Source organism: Eulemur rufifrons, chromosome 2 (genome assembly GCF_041146395.1).
Source record: "Eulemur rufifrons isolate Redbay chromosome 2, OSU_ERuf_1, whole genome shotgun sequence".
Lineage (NCBI taxonomy): Eukaryota > Metazoa > Chordata > Mammalia > Primates > Lemuridae > Eulemur > Eulemur rufifrons.
In genome coordinates this window covers 46649269-46674992 of record NC_090984.1, presented here as the reverse complement: position 1 = coordinate 46674992, position 25724 = coordinate 46649269, and the positions used below count along the sequence as shown (strand labels likewise).

The window sequence follows — 25724 nt, the reverse complement described above, 5'->3', positions numbered from 1 at the left end:
GATTTTATCTCTATTTTATAGATGAGGAAATTCAGGTAAAAGAACTGCCCAAAAGACAATTCGAGATCCAGTAGTTTTCTTACATCCTAGGAGATCCCTCTGGATGGAAAGTCAAGCTGCCTGAGCCACACACTGCTAATATACATATATTTAACAGAACCCTTTGTGGCTCTAGGACTGAGGATTTTTCACTATCATATTACCTTGCTTATATATGCAGAAAACAACATATGATACGAAGACTTTATATATATGGAGCCTATAGTAGACATCTTCCACTCACCCACCTTCTTGGTATTCAACTCCTTCCCCATTTTGGGGGGACACTCATCATAATAGTTCTGGTGGAAGTCAGAGGGGTCAAGTATGTCTCTCCCAGCTTTGACAGCTGTGATGCTGGCCTTTGTCATACAGTTGGTCAACTCACACTTCCACTGAGAATTGAATTCTGATTCTCTTTATATTTGTGTCATTCACTCTAGAGTGATTTGTGATGATATAGGAGTATCTTGGGGGCAGCCAGCCTGTTCCTGCTAAAAGATGGTGTGGTACTTACTGCTTTTTGATTCTCCAGGGCCACCCTGATTCCTATTCATGTCTCCTGCCATCATTACTCCACCATTTTGATGATTCTGTGACACCCCTGAGAGCATTTTAATACTCCTTTTCTACTTAAGGGCTCCAGAGCTGGCTTCTTGCTTGCAACCAAGAATGTTGATTGAGATAGAAAGCTTTGTAGTTTGTGAAGCACCTCCATATACAGTAGTGCTTCTTGTCTGAAAAACAACTTGATCTTCAATGACACAATCGAGGAAACTTGAGCTATCCTGTAGCCCGATAGCAATTTTAGTTATTATTTGACAAGCAGGTTGGCCGTGAGGAAAACAGCATATTTGGGAGGTGTTGGGGCTTCCTTTAAAAACCAGGCATAAAACATAATTGTCCTGTCTACCCACCTCCTTCTGTTCTGAGACTGCCAGGTGGTCTGGCAGGATGAACACCATGTGTTCTCAGTGCATAGCAGGAACTCATCCCCAGCTCTTGCACAAGTCTCACTGCAGCTCAGCAGAAGCTGTGTTACTGGCTTACTGTCCCAGCTAGGGAGGTTTTGCCAGGTGGAGTGTGTGTGTGTGTGTGTGTGTGTGTGTGTGTGAGCTGCTTCTCTAGCTACTGATTCACGTAGGGAAGCATTTTTGGCAGGGAAGGGATGAAGGTGGGGCTTGCTGAATGAGCAAAGAGGACAGTACTAGTTAAAGCTGCATGCCGATAGGATCAGCTTCTTTGCCCTGCTCTTTCTCCTGTCCCTTCCCTTTCCTGTGTTATTAAGGCTCCCTTTCTCTGTTCCCACCCATTCCTGCTCATGTGCCTATGTGTCTTCCCAGAGCCTTGTCAGTTTGCTTTCCCTTCTTGTGGATGTTCTTGAATCGGGGTGCGTTCCTTTTAGTGCCAGCCCCTCCTATCACTTCCTCTTCTCACACTTGAACATGCTTCTCCTAGTTTCCCATCTCCCTGAGTGTACTTTCACTTTTCTGCAAACATCACATGGGTAGGAATCAAGTCTGAATTTTTTTTTTTTTTTTTTTTTTTTTGAGACAGTCTCACTCTGTTGCCCAGGCTAGAGTGAGTGCTGTGGCGTCAGCCTAGCTCACAGCAACCTCAAACTCCTGGGCTCAAGCGATCCTCCTGTCTCAGCCTCCCGAGTAGCTGGGACTACAGGCATGCACCACCATGCCCGGCTAATTTTTTCTATGTATATATATATATATATATATATATATTTTAGCTGTCCATATAATTTCTTTCTATTTTTAGTAGAGATGGGGTCTCGCTCTTGCTCAGGCTGGTCTTGAACTCCTGAGCTCAAACGATCCGCCCACCTCGGCCTCCCAGAGTGCTAGGATTACAGGCGTGAGCCACCACGCCCGGCCCCAAGTCTGAATTTTTAACAGTGCATGCCCAGACAGCAGGTATGGGACTTGCTTGACATGTGCTGGGCAAGGACTCAGTGAATATCCGTCGGATGAAAGAATGACTGCATAAGTCAGTGAGTAACTCTCAGTCCCCTTCTTGTCTGATGGGCAAGTTATAACCTCTGCTCCCCTTTGATGTGTTCTCTTTTGCAGTGGAAGGAGGGGTCTTGGGTGAGATGATAGAATAAATACATGTGAGGCCCCCAGGATGTGGGATTTGCTCAGGACATATTTCTTAACTCTGAATCTGATTCCATAGCCACCAACCTAAAACCACCTAGCAAGTGTTGGCACATTTCCTGTGATTCCTGCTTATCCGTACCCTTCCTGTATAAACTGGGGCTTCTTAACTGGGATGAGGAGTGTGGTGGGCCTGGGAGGTCAGGTGAGGAATTTTGGAAATATAGGGGGGGACAATTTTATTTGTGAAAATTTTGGGACACAATCTATTGGCATATAGAGAGTGGGAACCAGGGATGCCAACCTCCTGTGCTATGTGAACAGTGCCATACAACAATGAACTGTCCAGAGACCTGCACAATTTCTGGTGCCCCACTGTTTGCTCCAACATTCAAGTATGCAAAAAACCATTTTTTTTTTGGTAAAATAAATTAGGTTCTGTAATAGCTCAGATAATTATAAATATCAAGCATTTTTGCATGGTTTTAATACACCAAAATTTCCCGGAACAGATTTATTGGAAAAAATTGAGATGATTATACTTCATTTTTTTTTTTTTGGAGCTTCAGAATTATTCACCGTTTCAGAAAATCATGTCACAGAAACAATGCTGCAGGTGGAATCAGTTGCCAATAAGAGTCTACAATTTGCATTTGTAACTATGGTGTTTCTGGTGATTTTATCATAGATGCAATCGGCCCCTCTGAAGATAGAAAGTGTCGATTGAAACAATTAAAAATAATTACTCTAAATTCACAAAGCCAAATAAAAGTGTAAAAAATGTAAATATACTTTCGAAGGTTTTTTTTTTTTTTGAAAGCTTGCAGCACTTGCACTTCTGAGGTTATTAAAGCTTAAAATTGCAGCAAGACTTTCGGAACACCCTGTATTTATTATAAAAAGGGGCTGCTGGATCTGATATGGTGGAGAACCACTGACCTACACTTTGCACACTCCTAGAAAGAACAGTCAATTGAAAATGTCCGGTCATGAAAATGGGATGGGACAGTGTGTGGAGGCCAATGGCTGAAAGCCAGCTGACCTCAGCCTGCGCGCTTCGAGGGTAGCGCTAGCGCTCACCAGGGCAAGTCACTGAGCTTCTCTGAGCCTCAGTCACCTCGTCTGTGACATGAGCGTGGGAATAGCTGTCTTTCTGGGAAGTCGTGGGAACCTGGTGAGAAGCCCAGAGCACCCTGGCGGACCCAATGCAAACTGCCAGGGCCTCTCTCCACAGCGCCCCACCTCCACCTTTGGCTGTCCAGATTATGCAAAGCTGTTGGCACCCAGGGGCGGGACCGTCAGGTGGCCTCCGTGTCCTCTGCTTGTGCGCGTGAGCCCGCGGGGCCGCGCTCCAGGGGTTAGGGGCTAATCTGCCCTGCCCGCTCACCCGCCGGGCAGGCAGCTCCCTGGGACGGCTGGACCCCAGCTCCTGGCTCTGTCCTCCGCGAGCACTCAAAGCCCCGGGGCACTGGTTATTCAGTCTGCACTGGTTATGGTGCCTGGGCAGCGGCGCCGGGCGGGGCAGCGGCGAGAACTTTTTTCCGGGGGGAGCCTCGCTCTCCCCGCCTCCAGTCTCCGCCTGGAGGGCGCGGAGGGCGGGCGGGTCCCTAGCAGAGGCCCTGAGCCCCAGAAGGGATCGGCAGTTTTTGCTGCGCCAACGCAGTGGCGGAAGGCTCCGCTCACCCCTGGGTAAGAGGCATCTGGGAACCGATCTCCGGCCCTCGGCCAGGGGAGGGGGACAGGGCGGGGACGGAGATCACCAGTGAGGCGTTGTTGGCCCATCTCTGCCTCCGCAGCTGAGACTCCGCAGACCCATTGCGCTGCGCCCCATACTTTTTTTCCCCAACCCCCAGACACCTGCAGTTTTTGCCGTCCTTGTCTGGGACCTGGGTCTTGGGACTTTTGCTTCCTTCTCTGAGTGTCCAAGCGGAGAGCAGAGAGGGCGACCTGCGAGGGGCGGTTAAAAACCGAAGGATCCGTGGTTTTGGTGTGTGGAGAATTCTGGCGCTTTCCACTTGTTGACTGTCACTCACCACGGTCCCGGAGCGGGAGTGGGTGCAGCCTTCGGACGCCAGAGACTGACATCGGCCCGTCTGCCCATAGGGTGACACATTTATCCACCGACACTGTGCATGGCACAGACGGGCCCTCGATATGTCAGGTGCAGCTGGAACCTGTAAGGGAGAGCATTTAGGGCATGTGCCAAACGGAAATTGGTGGAAAGGGGAGAAAGGGTCCCCTGGTGGAATGAGGGCTCCTTTCCTTTCCTCTTCATCTGTATTTTAGTTATTCAAATCCCAGCCTAGCTTTTTGCTCAAAGACACAGCGTCTGGATTTGCCTGGGCTGCCTCTGGGCTCTGACCCATTTTTGTGTCACGTACCCCTTTGGCAGCTCTGGGAAGACTAAGAACCCTTTCGCAGAGCAATGCTTTTAAAGGTATAAAATAAAGGCAGAGTATTATAAAGGAAACTAATTGCAAAACACTTGTCAAAATATTAAAATAATTTATGATATAGCAATATATGTGCCTTTTTAAAACTAATGCTGTATTAAATAACGAGATCTAGCAGTGGACCTAATAACTACCCTAATTTTGAAGTAGTAAAGAGCATAAACAATATTTCAAGACATAGGCAACACCTGTATAATAAGAAAATATCTGTGATTTCTACTGGTAATGAAGTCTTAGGTACTGCTAATGCTCCTGTGGTTTGTTGCCTACACACATAATTGAAGAAAATGTTAAATTTCAATTAAATATTAATGAAATAAAAGATGTAAATGTTAAATATTAGTGAAAATAGATATAATTTTTTTTTCCATTTAAGTTCCTGGCCCCAAGGTTAAGATCCCCTGACAGTAGAAAGGGCAGTGCCCAGGAAGTCAGATGGTCAGATGACTTACCTTCTGGGCGTGACACATCCATTGACACCTCCACGGTCCAGCATGACCTTGGCTTTGGAACTTCTTTGAGCCTCAGCTTCTTCATTGTACAGTGGAGATAGTAACACCTTCCCATGTATTTAAGGCAACCAGCACTGCATCTGGTACAGAGAGGTGAAGTAGGTACCGTTTATTAGAACTTGTCTGTATCCCTCCCAAGCTTATGGCCTTCACCACTGTATCCCCAAACCTGGTACATGGAAGGCACTCAGCAAATATTCATTGAATGAATACATGGGTTGAAGAGGGTTGCTTGTAACTACAACTAAAAAACAAAATTCATCAAGGAGACAGCTGGTGGTTTAGGAAGTGATTGTTTAAATTTGAGGGTTCTTTTTTTTTTCTTTTAAACTGGTTGAACAAATATATAAAGACATCTGGAACTGGAGTGCTTGAAATATCAGCCGGGGCCCATGGATCTGTGTGTGGTGTGTAGGAAGGAAACCAGGATTTCATTGCGGAACAGTTTCTCCTCCATCTTGCCTGTGTCGAGGCTTGTTAATCCAATGTGTTGTAACACAGGAAATGTCTTACAATGAGTGGACACAGACCCATGATGAGGCATTTCTGGGCACAGATGTACATTCCTCTTCCCTCTTTTTTTTTCACCTTTCCCGGATCCACTACCCACTGCATAACTTCTCTCTGACTCTGAAGATTTGGTAATAGGGGCAGTGTGAGTAGTTTGCTAAAAGCTGCCCAGACTAGGCCGGGAGCTAACTAGTTGCTTCTTAATTCCCAGCCTTAAAAGTCTATGTAATCTAACAAATGTGCATGGTACTAATAAAGAAAAGTAGATCCAGCCAACTCTCCCTGCGATTTACTCTGTGAAAGTGCTAAATTGGGGCAAGAGGTGGGGAGAGAACTTTGTAAAACAGGAAATTCAGAATCCACTGGTGCTGCCTATGCCTATAGCTTTGGGAAGGGCAAACACTGGTGTTATGGACTGTGTGTGCCCCGCCACCTGCAAATTCATATGTTAAGCCCTAACTCCCAGTATCTTGGGATGTGCCTGTATCCAGAGATAGGGCCTTTAAAGATGTAGTTAAGTTAAATTAGGTCATTAGGGTGGGGCCCTACTCCAATAGGAATGGTGTCTTTGTAGGAAGAGGAAGAGACATCAGGGGCATATGTGCACAGAGAAAAGGCCGTGCGAGGACATAGCAAGAAGGTGGTCATCTGCAAGCCAAGGAGAGCGGCCTCAGGAGAAGCCAGTATTATCACACCTTGGTCTTGCACTTTCAGCCTCCAGAACTGTGAGAAAATAAATTTCTGTTGTTTGAACCATCCAGTCTATAGTATTTTGTTGTGATGGCCTTAGCAAATTAATACTACTGTGCACCCCACCTGTCCAGAAGAGTCTCATATGTACTCTCTTTCTACAGACACTCTGTATGGTCCCTAGGCTCCTGGCTGAGGTCATTAAAGCTATATTTACCTTTACAAGGCTGACTGTTAGGAAAAGAACTTGGAGTCTTCAAAAAATGACCCAGGTTAGCTGTTGTGCTCTGCACATAGTAGGTGCTTTATAAACACATGGTTGGTGATGGGATGATGGTACATCCTTAAGTACCATGGGGTGACTGCCTTCTAATCATAATGAATTTCCAAGTTTTGGTCTCAGCCCACCCCTCTGGGAACTTTCACTCTGTCCAGCTGGGAACTTTCACTCTGTCCAGCTGGGAACTAGCAGCTTCAGCTTATCCGCGTTAATGGAGAGGAAATACCTATGTCTTTATCCTGGAACCCATCCCTGACTTCTGGAAGTGGGGCCTGTGGTGATAATGCTCTATGATACGTTTTTGTTTCCTTGGCTGTTTGTCTGAGGCAGCCCCCAATGTCTCCATAGGAAAATGATGTGTTTTAATAACCACCTTGTTTAGGGTATAGATTGTGAGAGCTCCTCAAGAAAGTACTGAGTTTAGTAAATGTGGTTTTGCATTTCTGTGAACACATGAATGATGCTTGAGATAGATGAGGGTCCGTCTCATTCTCTGGCCATCTGAGCTTGGATGATAATCATGAGCCAAGGTTTAGGTGACCAAATCTAAGCTGGTTTTGAATCGTAGAGTAATAAGGTCTTTAATGTCAGTTAGACACATCGACTTATTTTATACTCAGGAAAATGACTCAGAATGGTTAAGTGACTTGCTCTGGTCCCACAGTCTCTGTTTCCTCACTTATAAGATGGAGATAATAATTCCCACCTCTCTGGTTGTTGTGAGAAATTATGTAAAGCACATATCATAATGCCTGTCACATAGCAAGCCTTCCACAAATGATTTTTTTCCATATGCTTTTATTATGCCTGGGCCAGTGCACCTACCCAGAGCAGCTGTCCCGTGAATCACAGTGGATAATGGTGCAGGAATGGCACGTGGGGACAGAGACTGAGAGGAATGATTTCCATTTTGATTGTGTTCCAGGCCTGGATATAAACCCTTGCCATTCTTTGCCACAATAATTCACAGTTCTGATCAATCTAAAGAGTTAGCAGATCAAATGTCTACTTGTTGCCATTTGAATGCCTACTTGTGAACCTTCATGTCCCTTTTCTCCTCATTTAGAGGATCACAAAGCTTTAGAGAAGGAAGGGACCTTTGAAGCCAGCCAGCCCAATCCTTTATCCCATTGACGAACAAAGCATGGTCTGGAATGGCTAAGGAGGAGCCCTACCTGGCACTACCTGGAACGTGGACCTGTGTCATGTAGTTGGACATAGAGACTCTCCCTGTTAGGGAAACCAGCACACCTGGTATCTTGTCTACAGCTCATTCTGTCCTAACCATTAAAGGATTAAGTTTAGCGTCTCCTCCAACCATGTTCAAAGAACAAATGTATACCTCGTAATTAAAGAGTCTTTTCTCATTGTGCTAAGACCTCACACACTGGATTCCAGGGAATGATATGCCTGGGTAATCGGTCAGTCCCTGTTTACAATGAAACTCCACCTTTCAGAGTCTCCTTGCATGAGAGACTCTGAGTGGGAATTGTAATGTTCCAGAGGCCGATGAGTAATTTTTCTGTGTTCATTTAACAGATTCAGGAAACTAAGGCCTAAGTTGATCCCTGCTGTGTGACTGGGAGCAACGTAAGTGCACAGGCTTCCTTCTCCAGTGAACTGAGTTCTGCAATCTGCAGATGGGCACACAGAGGCACATGTAGACTTTGAAAGGAAACCTTAAATATACTTGACCAGAGGCCAACTGTGAATGGTGGGGTTGTGCTTATTTATACACTAGAACGTGAGAAGTCAAGTCCCCACTGGCTTAAAGCAAGCAGAAAAACAAGATTTGTTCTTTTTATAGAATTCAGTCAAAACCCTTAACCCTTGAAATAATCCAATTGACTGACTTATTTTTTTCCTTCTCTGGAACCCGAATGCAAGTATTTTCCTTATGTAAATATAATTTTTGTTTTCTGCTTAGCAAATGTATTGGTTTGGTGAAATTGTCAGTCCTCCCATTATAATGCTTTCTCTGACGATAAAAAAGTATAGGCTAGGGAAACTTGAAGGAAATTTCTTAGTAGCAAAGGGAGCCACTGTTTCATTGGAATCTTCATTAGTGACTCCTAATCAGTAACTCTTTAAAGAAAATTCCCATAGTTTGCCCCTAATAAGTTAGGGAACTAAAGAACCCCACTGTGGCTCCAAGCCTTGAATCATCAGAGAGCTGCACAAGTACGATTGCTCCTGTTTCTCTGATGACTCAGTCCTGGTCCACAACTGGACTTGATTCATAGCTTAATATTTAAACAAATGTTTGGATTTATAACAGCTCCAGAGGGAGGGTTCCAACATCACCCTGAAGGGCTAAGATTGCTCCATTTTCCTTATTTGTTAACAATATAGCAATCCAGTTCCTGAACACGCAGGTGAGAAAATGCTGCCATTACTCAAGAGGAGGTGTGCCAAGAGGAAGGGCACGGCAGCGTAATCCCTTCGTGGAACAACACTCAGTTGATTTTCAAGGAGGGTAGTTTCCTTTTCTCTCACTCTGCTTTGGACCTTTACTATCTTTTGAGAAATCCAGTATTGTTACATCCTCTCCATTAAATCCACCTGAACACGTGGATGTAATGTCATAGTTCACATTCTTCCTTCTTCTTTATCCCATATAGCTAATTGTTGCAAAACTGTCTTCAACACGTGTCTCATATTCATGGCTTCATTTCAGTTCCCACCAGGTCTAAACTGGTGCCTGAATTTCCGAAACAGCCACCTAATGGATTTTCACATTCCTGGCCTTTCCTATTGCAATAGATGGACTCTTCTTATTCACCGCTGGCTCCACAGTGCCTAGCACAATGCCTGGCATATAGTAAACACTAAAAAATGCTGAACTCAACTGAATTGCTCCAATTCATCCTGTCAATTTCCCCAGGAGAATCTTTCTAAATCTTTATTTTTTTTAAAAGCCAGTCAAATTTAGCAGTGTCTAAATCTTTCTAAATCCAGTTTCACTAAGACCTTCCAAGGACTCTCACTGCTGTCGCAGGGATGGCAAGCTCAAATACACACCAGGCTGGGCAGGTAACTTAAATGAGCAAGGAGGCTGGGTGGGCTGGGGTGAAGCAGAACCCTGTGCACGGTGGAGATAGCCAATGACCGCTCAGCTCCAGCCAAGGGTTTCCATGTGAGAATGTGGGCTTGGTGTTGCCAGGGGCCAACAATCTGGATTTTTTTTGGTGAGATCTCCAAAATTTTTAATGTTGGCACCTAATTCAAAATTCAAGAAAACACTGTGAGCCAAACAAAACACAGCATTTTGGGCTGCAGGTTGCTGCTTTGTGACCCCTAGATGGGATTACTATTGTCTAGGATTAAGCTCCCAGACCCAAGTGTTAGTAACATATGCCTATGCAATCTTATTTCTCTCCCTTCCCAGTGCACACCTGCCCTAGGCTACCCTCCTTTTTATCCATTAGGTGATTCTCATTCCAAGTGATTCTACTTCTAAAACCTTAAAAGCTGTTGTTCCAAACTAGCTCAAACAGGCTCCTGCCTTGACTTCCCTGTTTGTGCTCACATAATTCCTTTGTCTTCAGCTGCCTGGATGTCAACTTTGACTTGTTTTTCTCCCAGAGGCCTTTCCTACTTCTCCGAAATCATTCTTTTTTCCCACCCTCTCTTTTATCTGAATCTTTGTTTGCATTTCTAATGCTAACACCAAATTCAGGCCCTATCACTCACACCTGGACCGCTGCAATGTCTCCTAACTGATGTGCTGAACTATTTTTGTTTCTCCTCCAACTTAATTTGCTCCACACCAGATTCCTCTTAAGCTGCCCCATTTGTTCTATCACTTTCCAGAGCTTTGTTTTTCCATGGAAAGCCTCAGTGTCCTAGCACAGCTCTTCATAATATGGTTAAGATATTTCCTTCTTGTCATCCCAAAGTCAGTCACATCTGGTCTGCCTGCCATTGCCCAAACACTGCCTGACTGATAAGCTGCGCTTCCTGTCTTATCAGTCAGTGTATCTGGGAAACAGTTGGCACATTGAAAGTGTTTTTACTGAGGGCTTAATGAAATAACTATTTACAGAGGCTTGGGCAGGCTTGAGGGAAATCAGCAAGAGGGTGAAGCAATTGTATTGGTTTGGGGCCTGAGGATGCATAGAGAGGGTGGATAGAGCTACAGCTGAGGAGAGGGCCACCCCATAGGAGCCAAGGCCTATGGCTGAGGGATACGGCCATTGTTGAGTGGAGGCTTGGCAGTGAGGGGGCTGGAGAGTATAGCCTGACCTCCCTCTTTTTCCAGCCTCTAATCTTCTGCTAGTGCCATCCATTGGATGAACCCAACTGGAGGGCAGAGGACAAGGGAGGCCAGTTGATGCACACCCTACGGGTCTGCTCTCAGGGCTCAGAGCATGAGCAGAGAAGGGTGGAGAGAGATCTGGAAGGCAGTCACCATCTCTTTGATTCGTTGGCTTATGCTCTTCCCTCCTCTTGGTGTACCCTCCCATAGAAGTTCCACTTATCAAAATGTTGCTAGTCTTTTACCTCCTGCTCAGATTTTACCTATTTCCTGAAGCTTTCATCGATTATGCATCATCAAAACACCTCATGGTATATGGTTCATATTGATTACATGGCACTATGCTTCTGCCACTGGAGCTATGGGTAGTTGGATGTGTGCATATCTTTCTCTTTCGACCTCTGCACTCAGTATACATTTTTTGGAATGAAATTCTACCTTCATTCATATAAAGGTATTGAATAAATTCACCCATCAGTTAATTCATTATTTTTAGCAAATATTACTAAGATCCTTCATTGTACTGGCTGCTGTACCAGGAACTGGGAATAAAACAGTGAACATGTCACATCAGGCCCTTGTGCTGACAAGGCATGCATTCTAGTGGAACGGAGTACATGTTAGTCCTTCCCCCTCCTCTCAACTGTTATATCTTCCTGAAATGGCCTCTCCTGGTTCCTTATCTTAGCCATGGCCCAAAGTCCAGCCTGAGTCCCAGCTTCTCTAGTCCCTCTAGCCCACATTGATTCTACAGTCGTATTACCTACCTTTCCCTTCGTGGAACTTTCTTGTAGTCACTCAGTTATTTGTTGACATTTTGACGCATCTACTTTCCCAGAGAGATCGAAACCTCTTGATGGTTTCAGACTCTGGTTCTAGACTCTGGTCTCATCTATCACCACTGACACTCTCTGGGCCCTTTTTGTCCTTCCCTGGGGTGGTCCAGATGGTTGGTGGTATAGGTAGGAAACCTCTGCAGTCTACCAAGAGTGTAGCACTGAGCTCTTTGGCCACCTTCTCAGGAACAGTTACCAAAAAATGGAGTACCTTTATTTTCTAAACCTATAACATTACTGGACTAGTGGAAAGGGTGTTGGGGTTAGCTTCCAAAAATATGGGCTTATATTTCAGCTTGTAGATTTTTTTTTCCTCTTAGAGACAGGGTCTCATTCTGTTGCCCAGGCTGTAGTGCAGTAGTGTGATCAAAGCTCGTTGCAGCCTTGAACTCCTGGGCTCAAGTGATCCTCCTGCCTCAGCCTCCCAAGCAGCTGGGACTATAGGCATGCACCACCATGCCCAGCTAATTTTTCTTATTTTTTATAGAGACAAGGTCTCGCTATGTTGCCCAGGCTGGTCTTGAACTCCTGGTCTCAGATGATCCTTCTGCCTCAGCTTGTGAATTTAAACAGCATGTCATTTAACTTCTCTGAAACTCAGAGAACTGAAGTTCAGAGAAGTAAATGAGAATAACAATGTCTATCTCATGGGATTGTTGTGAAGATTAAATATTATGATCTATGTATTAGTTTCCTATTGCAGATTTATATCTTACAATACTGTAGTTGAGAAGTCTAGCACAGGTATCACTAGTAAAATCAAGTTGCTGGCAGGGTCACACTTCTTCTGAAAGCTCCAAAGGAGAATCTATTTCATTTCTTTTTCTAGTTTGTAGATACTGCCCGCATCTTTGGTTCCTGGCTCCCTTACTCCATCTTCAAAGCCAGCAACTTTTCATCTTTCTGACCATTCTTCCATGGTCATGTCTGCCTCTGAACACAGCTAGGAAAGGTTTTCAGCTTTTAAGGATCTATGTGATTACATAGGATTGGGCTTACCTGGACAATGCAGGATAGTCTCTTCATCTCAATATCCTTGACTTAATTACATCTACAAAGTCGCTTTTGCCACGTAAGGGAACGTATTCACATGTCCTGGGCATTAAGGCATCTTTGGGGGCGGGGAGCGGCGCATTATTTTGCTTATCACAGTCTACACTCAGACTCCCAGAGCTCCATGACCATCCCACATGCAAAATATTATTTCCCCCCGTCCAAGTTCCCCCAAAGTCTCAACTCATTACAGCATTAACTCAAGTCCAAATTCTAATCTAAGTCTCATTAGCTCAAAATTTCATTGTCTAAATAATTTGATTATGTATAGATGAGGTTCTGGGTATGATCTGTCCTGGTGAACAAATTCCTGTGAAACTAAAGAAACAAATTATTTGCTCCCAAAATACAATGGTAGGATAGAAATAGGATAAAAGTTAAAGACTCTGGTTAAAAAGGGAGAAAATGGGAGGGAAAAAGGAGTCATCAGTCCCAAGAAATTTCAAAATCCAACTGGACAAATTCCATTTGGTTTCAAGGCCTGGGAATGATTCTGTGGTTTTCAGCTCTGCCCTCTGGGACGTCTTTCCTTTCTCATGAAATGTAGCATGTGTTTGCAGCTGAGTAGTTCTAGTTCGTTTTTGTTCAACACTTATTCCTTCGGTTTATTTCTTTTCTCTTTCATTTTAGTAAAAGCAGCAAGAAAAACTCTGGCTGCGTCTTCAGTACTTCACTTGGAATCTCTTCAGCTAAATGTTCAATTTGATCTTTTACCATAGTCCCCACCCTCCATCCATTTTTTTGCTTTCTGCAGTTTCAGTTACCTATGGTCAGCTGAGGTCTGAAAATACTAAATGAAAAATCCCAGAAATAAACAATTCATAAGTTTTAAATTGTGCGCCATTCTGAGTGGCATGATGAAATCTCATGTTGTCCCACTTTGTCCTGCCTGGGACATAAATCATCCTTTTGTTCAGTGTCTCCACGCTATATATGGTACCTGCCTGTTACGTAGTAGCCATCTTGTCATCAGATCGACTGTTGTAGTATTGCAGTGCTTGTGTTCAAGTAACCCTTATTTTATAATACTTAATAATGGCCCCAAAGTATAAGAGTAGTGATGCTGACATAGTGTTATAATTGTCCTATTTTATTATTATTGTTGTTAATCTTTTATTGTGCCTAATTTATAAACTGAACCTTCTCATAGGTCTGTAAGTTTAGGAATAAACATAGTATATCTAGGATTCTGTACTAGCTGAGGTTTCAAGCGTCCACTAGGGGTCTTGGAACATATTCCCCATGGCTAAAGGGGGAACTGCTGTACAAATTCTACTTTCCACAGAAGTGCAATTCTCTTAAGCTTTCTGCCACTATATAACATGGATCCCTTTTCTCCAGCGTCCAATAACATGTTTCTTATTTCATTCTGAGCCCTCACCAGCAGTAACATCTATATTTCTACTATTAGAGTGTTCATGATGATTTAGGTATTCCCTAAGGTAATTTGTGTTTTCTCTGCTGTGCTTCTTAACTTCTGCAAAGCCAGTTTCCGCTCTGAGGCACTGTTTTTATGATTTTTGTTTTTTGCCTTTTCATTCTTTCACTCATTTTAACTTTTAAACATATAAGAAAATAGACCAGCACAAGGAACACCCATATCTATCCATCAGCTGGCTTCAAGTTGCTAACACCTCATGACCCATATTGTTTCACCTACACTCCTATGCACCCTCCTGAAATATTTTCAAGCAAATTCTAAATCATTTTAACTGTTAGAATTTCAGTGTACATTTCTAAAAGATAAAGACTTTTTTTTTGAGACAGGGTCTCGCTCTGTTGCCCATGCTAGAGTGCAGTGGCATTATCATAGCTCACAGCAACCTCAAACTCCTGGGCTCAAGTGATCCTGCTGCCTCAGCCTCCTGAGTAGCTGGGACCACAGGTGCACACCACTATGCCCGGCTAATTTTTCTATTTTTTGTAGAGACAGAGTCTGGGGGTCTCACTCTTGCTCAGCCTGGTCTTGACTTCCTGGCCTCAAGCAATTCTCCCACCTTGGCCACCTAAAGTGGTGGGATTGCAGGCATGAGCCACTACGCCTCCCCCCCTTAAAAAAAGACTCTTAAAAAAGTAAATCAGTACTATTATTGTACTTTACTCTCCCTGCAACAAAACCTCATATTTTCTTCTTTTCAATTTACTTAGTAAGCTAAAATTTAATACCGTATATTCCCTCCCACTCCATTCCATGGGATTCAACCAAGTTGCTTTAAATTTGAATGAGAATAAAATTCAGCCAGTAGGCATTTTTCCTGAATTATCAGATAGTTTGAATTAAATTCTGCAGCTTAATTAGTGATGTGACCTTAGGCAAGTTCTCTAACCCTATTCTAAGCTTCAATTTTCTCGTCTGTAAAATGGGGATACTATTTACAGAGTTGTGAGGATTTTCTGAGACAACATAACTATTAATAGTAAACACTCAATAAATGTTAGCTATTGTGATGATGATAATTTCTTCCTACTTTTTCTTATCCTGTCTTCTGGAAATAATTTGGTTACGAGGTGTAAATAACTGATGACAATGTGAGGTCTGACTTAATTAAATAGGCCCAGAAAGCCCAAGTAGGAGGATCTAGTGGAAGAGAAGTCTTCCAGGCGTCTCACCACCTGGGCATTAGGTATAAGCCTGACCCGTGCTGTGTAGACAAGGCTCGCTCTTGCCTCAGAGACCGGAAGCCATGGGGATCCAGAGTGACAGCTCAGAGTCAGCTCTGCCCAGGTCTGGTGGGAGGAATGGGTTGGGCGGGGCAAGAGCTGAGGCTGTTTGTTGTTTGCTTTCTGCTTTGACTTTGGAAGTGTTCTCCAAAGGTGGTCTGTTAAAGGTTGGCTCTGTGGTTATTGAAAATCAGAGCAAAGTGGGCCCAGCCTGGCCTAGGCTTGAGATAAAACAATTGGGAACTGTAAAAAGCCTCACTGTTTCCTCAAAAGCAGAAATAGCTGCAGGGTTGACTACAAGCCTGCTGGCTTGGTGGACCTTTGCAATGAATGTCGTAATTCTAGCTGCTCACCCACCATGTCATGTGACATGAGATTAGGAAGTTTTTGTCACAGGCAGCCTGTACTGCTTGTCCAGCAAGGGCTGCCGAGGAAAGGTGTGGCGTTCCAAAGGCTTGTCCAGACCTTGGCCTGGAGCCAGTGGCCAGTGATGTAAGTAGATACTCAGGCAGCTCTCTTAACTTTCAATCAGCAGGGATTTTACTTCTCCAGTTACTGTAGATATATCAGAGCATTTATTTGAATGCTTTGAAGGAGGCATTCAATTGATTTAGAATTAATAGAGGGATTTTTATCTAACTTAAAAGCATGATATTATTTAATTATAAAATATATTACATGTGTCACTTGTTAAGTAAAAACTAAATTTGCCTTTTTATTGATTTTTTAAAAGTGTGTTTCACCTTGTAGGAATGTAGATATAAAGTAGTTGCATTCTTCTGTATCATTGGCAGTTAACTCTTATTTCTTAAACCAACAAGTGTATGTTTCAGTCTGTCTTCTGGGGAGTCTAAGAAGTCATATTAGATGTATACTCCTTGATTATTTTGTTGACAGAGGTTTTCTATTTCTTCTCTGCTGACTTCAGGGTCGAGTTTGGCCTTCTTTTCGTTTCTTCTGCTTTCTGGTTAAGATTGTTTGGCTGTTGCAACAATCACAAAACAGACAATTGGAGGAAGCAATAGACTTGGTTTAGGTCAATGTCAGAAATTTGGGTTGGTTCCTGAGTGATATTTTCTGACACTGCTTCCAACGCAAAATGTATGGTCCCCAACACCAGCCAGTTCTCTGACACGAACCGAGTGCCCAACAGTTCCACTCAGTTCTGACGTTCCTTCCTGGACTTAGCATGGACCCTGTAGGTTAAAGGCTCCGTCCCACAGACTGTCACCATTTCAGATGCCAGCCAGGCAGCGCATCTGCTGCTGGCCCCCAGGTGACCCACCCTTGTATCTGGCTGGCTGCAAATTCCAGGGTTCCCACGATCCCCCCTCAAGTTCCATAATTAGCTACAACTACTCAAAGAACTCAGGAAAACACCTTACTTATGTTTACTGGTTTACTTACTATAAGAGATACAACTCAGAAATGGCCAAATATTTTATAGAAGAGATACGTAGGCCAAGTATGGGGAGTGGCGCCTCGGAGCTTCCATGGCCCCTCCTCGTGGCCCTCCCAGCACAATGCGTTCATCAACCTGGAAGCTCTTTGGCTCCATGTTCAAGAGTTTTTCTAGAACTTGGTCTCCAGGCCCTTCCCCTCCTGGAGATCAGGGCTGGGGCTGAAAATTCCAGCCTTCTAATCACAGTCGTGTGTTTGGTCTTTCTGGTGACCAGCTCCCACCCTGATCTATCCAGGGGTCCCACCCTTGGTCACCTCGTTAGCACAAACTCAGGGGCTCATTCTGAACAATAAAAGACACTCCTATCACTGAGAAAATTCCAAAGGTTTTAGGAGTTCTGTGATAGGAACCGGAACAAGGACCAAATATATTTTTTATTATACCACAGTTCCAAAGTGGCATTTTAAAAACTTATGCTTATGTATCATTGCCCTGGCATGGTTCTAGTCTTTGACTCTAGACTGCTTCTCCACAAGCAGAGTTGGATTATGGTTCTAGGTTTGCTGATCTGGGAGTTTAGATGATGTTACACTGTTGGAGAGAGTTACTGAGATTTTTGGGAATTTTGAAATTTGGGGCATTTGCCCTAGCACATTCTTTTGTATTTTTGGAATTGTTGTTTATAGTTGGAAAGTGAAATTTGACTGCAAAGGCCAGGACATTCTGCTTCATAGTTGTTATTCATGATGCTGATGAAACTGGTTCAGAGGACTTTGCGTTTAGAAATACTGAATCCATAAACAGACTACGGGTCACTGTTGAAATAAGACAGAAGCAGCCTTGTTGGCTGAATGAGGGAAATACTTGCATTAACTTTCAAGAGAGGAACCACAGTGTGTTAGGCTGGAAGGGAGCTTTGGGGCTAAGATTCAGTGTCAGGACCATGAAAATATGGTGTCTCTTTTCTGGGAAGTTGCGGAAAATATGTTTCCTTTTTATTTTCCATTTAACATTATCACACAAGCATTGTTTTGTTGTTGTTGATACATAGTTATTCTAAATGTCACAGATGGCATAGTGGAGAAGTCTAAAGTAGACGCCTGGGTGCAAATCACAAGGCAGCCCTTATGGGCTGTATGACCTTGAGGAAGCCACTTAACTGCTACCTGCCTCAGTTTTACCATCTGTAAAATGGGGATGATAACAGCGGGCAACTCACAAGTTAAATGCTTATGTAAAGGACTTAGTATTTGTTAGTCACTACCACCAAAATGAAGATTTTATTAACATTAATATGTATGTAGTAAAAACTTTTATAAAATACAGAAAAGCAGAAGAAATCAAAATCACCCTTGTTCTTTTTTTTATTTTTATTTTTTTTGAGACAAAGTCTCACTCTGTTGCCCAGCTAGAGTGCTGTGGCGTTAGCCCAGCTCACAGCAACCTCAAACTCCTGGGCTCAAGCAGTCCTACTTCCTCAGCCTCCCGAGTAGCTGGGACTACAGGCATGCGCCACCATGCCCGGCTAATTTGTTCTATATAGTTTTAGTTGTCCAGCTAATTTCTTTCTATTTTTTTTAGTAGAGACGGGGTCTCGTTCTTGCTCAGGCTGGTCTCCAACTCCTGAGCTCAAATGATCCGCCCGCCTTGGCCTCCCAGAGTGCTAGGATTACAGGCATGAGCCACCACGCCCGGCCCACCCTTGTTCCAAAAGCCAGAGAAAACCACTTACCCAGTGCTCAGATAGATTTTGGCTGTCTTTTTTTTTTTTCTCCAATGCATTTTCTCTTACACAGTTGAGATAATATTGCATTTCCAATTTGTATCCTGATCATAACATAAGCATTTTATATATTCTTTGTAAACATAATTTTAAAAGACTACCTAAGTCATTTTGTGTACCATATTTTACTTAACCTTTCCCCAGTGTTCTGACATTCAGACTGCTCTCTGCCCTCGTATTAAATTGGAGACCTGAGCCTTCCCTGGCTGGTACGGAGCTTGTAGTTGTTTTTTTCCATCCCTAGGACATAATCAGGACTAGTCCACAAACCAGTTAACAGATGGTTGACCATATTATGAATAAGTGTGTGAGAAATATCTTTGTAATAGTGTTTCTTCTTCAGTATTAGAGGTTATTTCCTTAGACTAGATTCTCAGAAATGGAAATACAGGGCCCAAGATGATAACTGTTATTTTCTAGAAGGGTTGCATTGATTTTAGACTTGGCAGCAATAATGTATGAGCCTGCCCTGCTTACTGGGGGCCTCTGAATCCCCTCTCTCCAGCTCTGGGTTGCTTCTCAGATATGAAATATTGAGGAAATTGTCAGTGGTGCCCAAACTCTGAAATAGAGTTAATCTTAATTAAAATTAGCACCCCCGGCTGCCCCTTCCCACTGCCCATCATTTCCCCCCTCCAGGGCCTGCCCTTCTTTCTTTCCTAGCCCCTTCCCCTCTCAGCCTTCTCTAATCCTCTTGTGCAGCCTTCCTCTTCTCCAGTGGGGTGGGGAGTGTTTGGGGGGGGGGGGGGAGAAATGATATAATTAAATCATTCCATTAAGATGTTAGAGACCTTAGCAGCTAGAAGTGTTACTCCCAGGCTGGGAATTTGCATTTTAATAAGAGTTCTTGGAGCAGTATTGAACCTGAAGGACTGAACTTGATGGTAGAACTTGAGGCACTGTAATACCCAGGAGGGAGAGATCCTCAGTGCGGCCGTTGAAGTTATACAGGTGGGTGGGGGCCTAGAGGTCAGGCCAATTCTTTGCACAGGGGAAGCAAAGGCCAGTCTCTGAGAAGTTTTCATTTCCTCTCTGCCAAAGCACTAGCTGCTCAGAGTAGAAACACGTTTTCCTAAAGGTAAAAGTGCATCTCTCAGAGGAACTGCTAAGGAGAAATTGTTTACTGAATTGGCTATAATAAAAAGCTGGTCAGCAGCATGTGCAGATTCTTTACATAAAATATAACTTTATGATACCAGGCAGGGCTCCTTTTATGGCCTTTTTTTAAATCATCTGGTTGAAATTGCTGAAGGGGTGGAGGGCCTTTGCCTGCGTGATTTGATTAAATTGCACGTCCCTGGGTAAGCAGAGCCAGGAGGGCTCTGAGTGGGGGCTGAGGCCCAGATTGTCACAGTCAGAACCCTGAGTGGCAGAAGGTGGGTTTCTTGCTGGGCTGTTTCTGCTTCAGCAAAGTCTCGGGTGCCCTTGACCACAAGGAGTGTTATGGGTTTCCGTCTGGACTCATACATCAGTTTCAATGGACTGAAAAGCCAAAGAAAGCATTGAGGAGCCTTCCTGAGAGGAGAATGGGCCACCTGGATACAACCGATGGTGCCCTAGGTCTTATGGATGGACGAGGATGGGTACAGACAAGTTACTAGGAAAGTTTAAAGGGTGGGGGTACCTGGTTCAGACAAAGTCCTTAATGGCCTGAACGTAGGAGAATCGAGAGAGATGGAAAGCTTAGCCGATTGTTAGCTACCAATCCAGTGCTCCCGGGATACCTGGGGACCACAGCCAAAGGGAAAGAGGTCTTAAGAGATGGTGGGGACCAGACCAGCTGGAGCGGATCAGGTGCCCGCCTCCCCTTCCTCTCCAAAAGACAATGCCTTGGTCCCATGGTAGTCTCTACCGTGGTACTCATAGCCCCATCTCTTCCCTTCTAGCCTGATCCCACCTGAAGATGTCCCCGCTGGTCACCTTGGTGTCGGGGCCCCGCACCCGGCTCTTTGCCTGCCTGCTCAGGCTGGGCTCTCAGCAGGCCGGCCCCCTTCAGCTGCACACGGGGACCAGCTGCGCAGCCAAGAGCCACTATGAGGTGCTGGTGCTGGGTGGGGGCACCGGTGGGATCACCATGGCCGCCCGTGTGAAGAGGAAGGTGGGTGCTGAGAACGTGGCTATCGTTGAGCCCAGCGAGGTAAGTCTCCCCTTATGAGTGCCTGAGTGGGCACTCATCCCAAAAGACTGGGAGAAAGTGGAGGGAAGGAGGTCCAGAGGGAGGACAGATCTCTTGGCTTTTTGTGTTCTCCTTTGTATTAGTTTCTTAGGGCTGCCTTAAAAAGTTACTACAAATTGGGTGGCTTAAAACAGCAGACATTATTTCTCTCACAGTTCTCTCGCCTCTGTGCTGGCTTCTGGTGGTTGCCCACAATTCTTGCCGCTTCTTGGCTTGCAGCTGAGTTGTTCCATCTTCACTTGGTGTTCTCTGTGTGTCTCAGTGTCCTTGTGTCTTCATGTGACCTTCTTAGAAGGACACCAGTCATTGGATTTAGAGCATACTCTATTCAAGAATGACCTCATGGGGCCAGGCGTGGTGGCTCATGCCTGTAATCCTAGCACTCTGGGAGGCCCAGGCAGGTGGATTGCTCGAGGTCAGGAGTTCGAGACCAGCCTGAGCAAGAGCGAGACCCCGTCTCTACTAAAAATAGAAAGAAATGATTTGGACAGCTAAAAATATATATAGAAAAAAAAAAAATTAGCCAGGCATGGTGGTGCATGCCTGTAGTCCCAGCTACTCAGGAGGCTGAGACAGTAGGATTGCTTGAGCCCAGGAGTTTGAGGTTGCTGTGAGCTAGACTGACGCCATGGCACTCTAGCCCAGGCAACAGAGGGAGACTCTGTCTCAAAAAAAAAAAAAAAAAAAAAAAAAAAAGAATGACCTCATGTTCACTCGATTGCATCTGCAAAGACCCTATTTCCAAACAAGGTCACATACACACATACTGGGATTAGAACTTCAGCCTACAATTCAACCCATGACACCCTTCCACCCCATTATCCTGCCTGGAGGAAAACCAGTGGCCATTGTACTTTCCTGTCTGTTCTAGTCTAGGGAAGGGAAGATGAGTTGGAGGGCTGAGAGGCTTCTGGAAAGCTGTCAGTGGGCTTGAGAAATTTAAGTACAAGGGGATTATAAACAGATTATAAGGGAGGAAAGGTAGCTGACACTAGGAGGAAAGACTAAGTTTCATGAAAAACATTTTAAAATTGTCCAAAAGCTTCAGAAAAATATTCAATATTTTTGGTGGTTTCCCTAATGTTTCCCATGGAACTGGGCATGCACCAGTTGGGAGCTGTATCCTTGGGAGGAAGAAGCAAATGGATGAGGTACCTATTTTGGGGGGAGGGTAGGACAAGAAAGGCGGGCTCCTTTCCAAGATGTCTCCCCAGTAGAGGATGATGCTACCCAGGGCTGTGGTCTGACAGGAGACTAGGGGGTGCTCTCTGCCACTTTCCCTTTTAAAGTGGTGTCTCTTCAATTGAGGGACATCACTTTAAATGACAGTGGTCGGAGAGCTGTACCAGGTGGTCATTCTCTCCGGTGTATGTTGTACTTTGGCTAACTCATGGGCAGGTCTCCCAGTCGGGCTTCTCTTTGTAATGAGACTGGCTCTTCCAGGGTCTGGACGCAATTCAGGAGGCCAGAATCATGTCTGCCCTGCCCTGAGAGGAAGGGCAGGGCAGGAGTCTCTCAAAGGAGCTGCCAGTGGCTCAGGCTTTTGGTGCTTTCCTGCTGAGTCTGGTTTAGTGGTAGCTGGAGCTGATGTTTGTAATCTAAAAACTGAGCTTGTATTTTTGTTCCTCTCCCTGTTCAAGATAGACTTGACATTGATGAGCTCTCACACCTGGAGACCTCTGCCCTCCTCCTATTTGATCATATCCCCTACTAGTTGTAGAGAAATTGCCAAGACATTTCTGGTGTCCTCTTCACCTTTCCGTGGGTTTTGGCAGCTCTGGCCAGCCAGTTTGAGGCACTTTGGCAATATGCAGAGCTCTTGGTCTCCCGGTCCACTCCATGAGTGAACTGGAATTTTCAGAGGCCATCAAACCAGTCTGCCCCTTGCCCCTGAGTCTAGAAATTTCTCAACTAACTTAGATCAAGAGTGAACCATTTGAAGCAAGAGAATTCCAGAAACCCGTGAAAGTTCAGGCTCGTGTTGCATTGTGGAGGCTGGTGTAAAACCTCGGAGAAAGGAGAAGGGCTAATTGGGAGTGTCTGCAGTCCTCCATGGGCTTGGGAAACACAATCGGAAGTTAATGAAGTTTTGAGGATCCCCAGAAGTGGCTGTAAACTTTCCAGACTTACCACTGTCTCCATATGCTGCTGAGGTACCATATTTAGGCTGCCAGGCTTAATTTTTCTTTATATCTGTGCACATAAAGGTATTCATAATGTGTGTGTCTATATGCATGTATATATAACATGTACATATTAAAGATCAAGTCGGCTTTCAGCAATAAATAATAACGTGGTCACTAAAGACAGTATAGCTTTTATGGATGATCTTGGAAGAATTCTTAAGTCGAGTGACTGTCCTTCAGAGCTTAAGATGATAGAAGACACCAACCAGGGGGAACTAACCTTTTGGAGACTTTTCTATGGGATGCTCTAAGGGTCAGGAGGGAGTAATTGAGAGAGTCTAGCTCATATACCTTTAGTTATAACCCTGTTGATCAGCCTCAAATTGGAATAAATCTCCAACTCCTTTGTTTCTCAGAGACATTTCTATCAGCCAATCTGGACGCTGGTGGGTGCTGGTGCCAAACAGTTGTCCTCGTCTGGTCGTCCCACAGCGAGTGTGATCCCATCTGGTGTGGAATGGATCCAAGCCAGAGTGGTTGAGCTGAACCCAGACAAGGACTGCATCCGCACAGACAACGGCACGGAGGTAACCAGCGGGGCCTTTGGATTTTTTGTTCATCTGAGGGCTTGTATCAATGCACAGTCACTCTCCAACTGGATAGCTTCATGGTGAAAGAGTGGTATATATGCACGTGTGTGCCTGTATGAATGCGTGTGTGTTGACTACTGCACAAGATGGCAAGGTGTGTGGTAATTGGAGGATAGGTGGAGTGATGTTGAATTAATAAATAAAACAACAAAGACAAGTATTTGTTGAACACGCACTGCATACCCTGTTGCTTAGAATAGTATCTTGCATCTGAATGTTTATTGAACAAATGCTAATGCTACATGTTAAAATAGCAGGCCCTTTTTGCATCTCTTTCTTTTGAAGCAGCCAGCTTTCTACCTGACACCTGGCTCCCAGAGGAATGGGATGCTGGAAAATATCCACCCCAGTAACACTGGGGGCATCATGCCAGAGCATAGAGAGCAGAGGGCGTGGATGGTGAACTGGACCATGTACCCCTCTCTGCCCGCCTGCCTACCTCTGTCCCAAGACATTACATCAAAAAATGGAAAGATGGCGCTGACCACACACATCTGGGACCTCAGTCAGCCCTTGGGGTGCTGCTTTTTGGGTCCTGGTTTAAAATAACATCTTTTTGTGTTGCAGATCTCCTACAAATATCTTATTATTGCTCTTGGAATCCAGCTGGACTATGAGAAGGTACTGTTTTAAATTGTTTCTGTGTTACATTGGCTTATAATGTCAAGATTAAACATTGCATTTAGTTGCTTTATATTCATTTTGCCAAGGAATGAAGTTCCAAGAAATCCTCTTCTAGTTTTATTTTTCAACAGGCCTTTTATGGTTTTTAAAAAAGTCATCTCTAAGATTCTGTCAGTCATAACAACATGTTCTAGTTTTAAGCTTTAATCAGAGTTCAGGATGTCCACGCCCTAATGGTAATTCTTAGAAAATAGCAGCCTTTTCCATCCTTGCAAGAAACCTGCCTTTCTATGTGGGACTGAGTTGGCAGTATTAAAGATTACATTTTCTTTTGGAAGTAAGATTTAGATTATGAATTTTTAAGCAGACTTTAAGGGTAGAATACCAGCAGTTAGTTTATCAGATGCTGGAAGGACATCTGGTTTTGTTGTGTAAATGCTGGGTTTTTTTGTGACTGACGCAATGTAGACGCTACCCAGAAGTTCCTTAGATCTCCCTTTTCAGTGAGCTGCGGAGCCAGATGCTATCTGACGGCTGTGAGATTCAAGTTTATTTTTCTAAAATATAGCGGAGTAAGTCAGTAGTAGCCATTTCCAGGAGCTTGCTGGGGACTGTAGATAAACAGTCGCAGCACATGAAGCATTAGTGCTAACCTGGTCATAAGCTGCGGGAATGTGATCTGGGCAAGGACCTCACTGGGGTTGGCCCAGTAAGGGTCTGCGAAATGTATTTTTGTGTTAACAAACAAAAACAAAACAAAACCTGAATTGTGACATGTCCGGGGGAGGGTAGTGAAAATGTCTTGGGATGTGTTATGTGAAGATTCAGAGAAGCCATGAGTAGGTGTAAGCGCTGAGATGATTTTGAGACAAAGTGCCATGAGTCTCGTGGAGTGACAGACAAGCTACGGAGTAGACCAAATGGAGAAGTGTGCCAATTTCTGCTACTTTTGGAAGGTCCATGCCTCCTCCAAAGCCCCCGCAGTGTTGAGCTAGCAAAGGCAGCACGGTCTCTAAGGTAGGCTACCCAACGTCCTCTAGTGCCACGTGAGGAGGACTGAAGAGGTCAGTGCTGAGAGTTCATAGCAGCCTCTTGCAGCAAACCAAGAAATAATGATATTTAAAAGTAGCTATTGTTATGGAATCTCTATTATGTACCAGGAACCATTCCAGGAATCAAGTATTGATTCTTCACAAGTACTTGTGAGAGAGGCATTTTTATCTCTACTTAAAGATGAGGAAACTGAGGCTAAGAGAATGTAAGCAATTTAACCATGGTCACTGTGCTACTTGGCACTCTTTGATTGCGGATACTAGAAAACTACTCAGTTAGTAGTAAACAAAAAGCGGGGATCATTTGATGAAAATACCGAGATGTTTCTGGAACTCCAGGGCAGGAATGTAGGTGAGCCTGTGGCGGGGCTGGGTCTCCAATCTGGGCTCTGTTGGACCAGGCAGGCTCTCTCTGTCCATCTGTCCCCCGCTCTTTCTCCGGCAGCCTCACAGGGTCTCTGCAGCATGGCGTCCTGCTTGCTGGTCTACTCTGTGTGGTGGGACAGTC

The 25724-nt window shown here is 44.4% G+C and overlaps 1 protein-coding gene across 3 annotated transcripts in view; it reads left to right on the top strand.

Annotated features, from left to right (window-relative positions):
• Positions 1-1949: 1949 nt before the first annotated feature.
• SQOR (sulfide quinone oxidoreductase) overlaps positions 1950-25724 on the top strand; it is a 39439-nt gene continuing 15664 nt past the window's right edge. The window contains exons 1-4 of one of the 3 annotated variants that reach the window (XM_069460425.1): positions 1950-2044; positions 20475-20725; positions 23307-23477; positions 24108-24161. In XM_069460425.1, the coding sequence (XP_069316526.1) occupies positions 20492-20725; positions 23307-23477; positions 24108-24161 (459 nt within the window). In that variant the 5' untranslated portion in view covers positions 1950-2044; positions 20475-20491. Of the gene's footprint in view, positions 2045-3491; positions 3840-15851; positions 15896-20474; positions 20726-23306; positions 23478-24107; positions 24162-25724 lie in introns of those variants that run through there. The other 2 variants (XM_069460416.1, XM_069460436.1) reach the window with 2 other exon arrangements.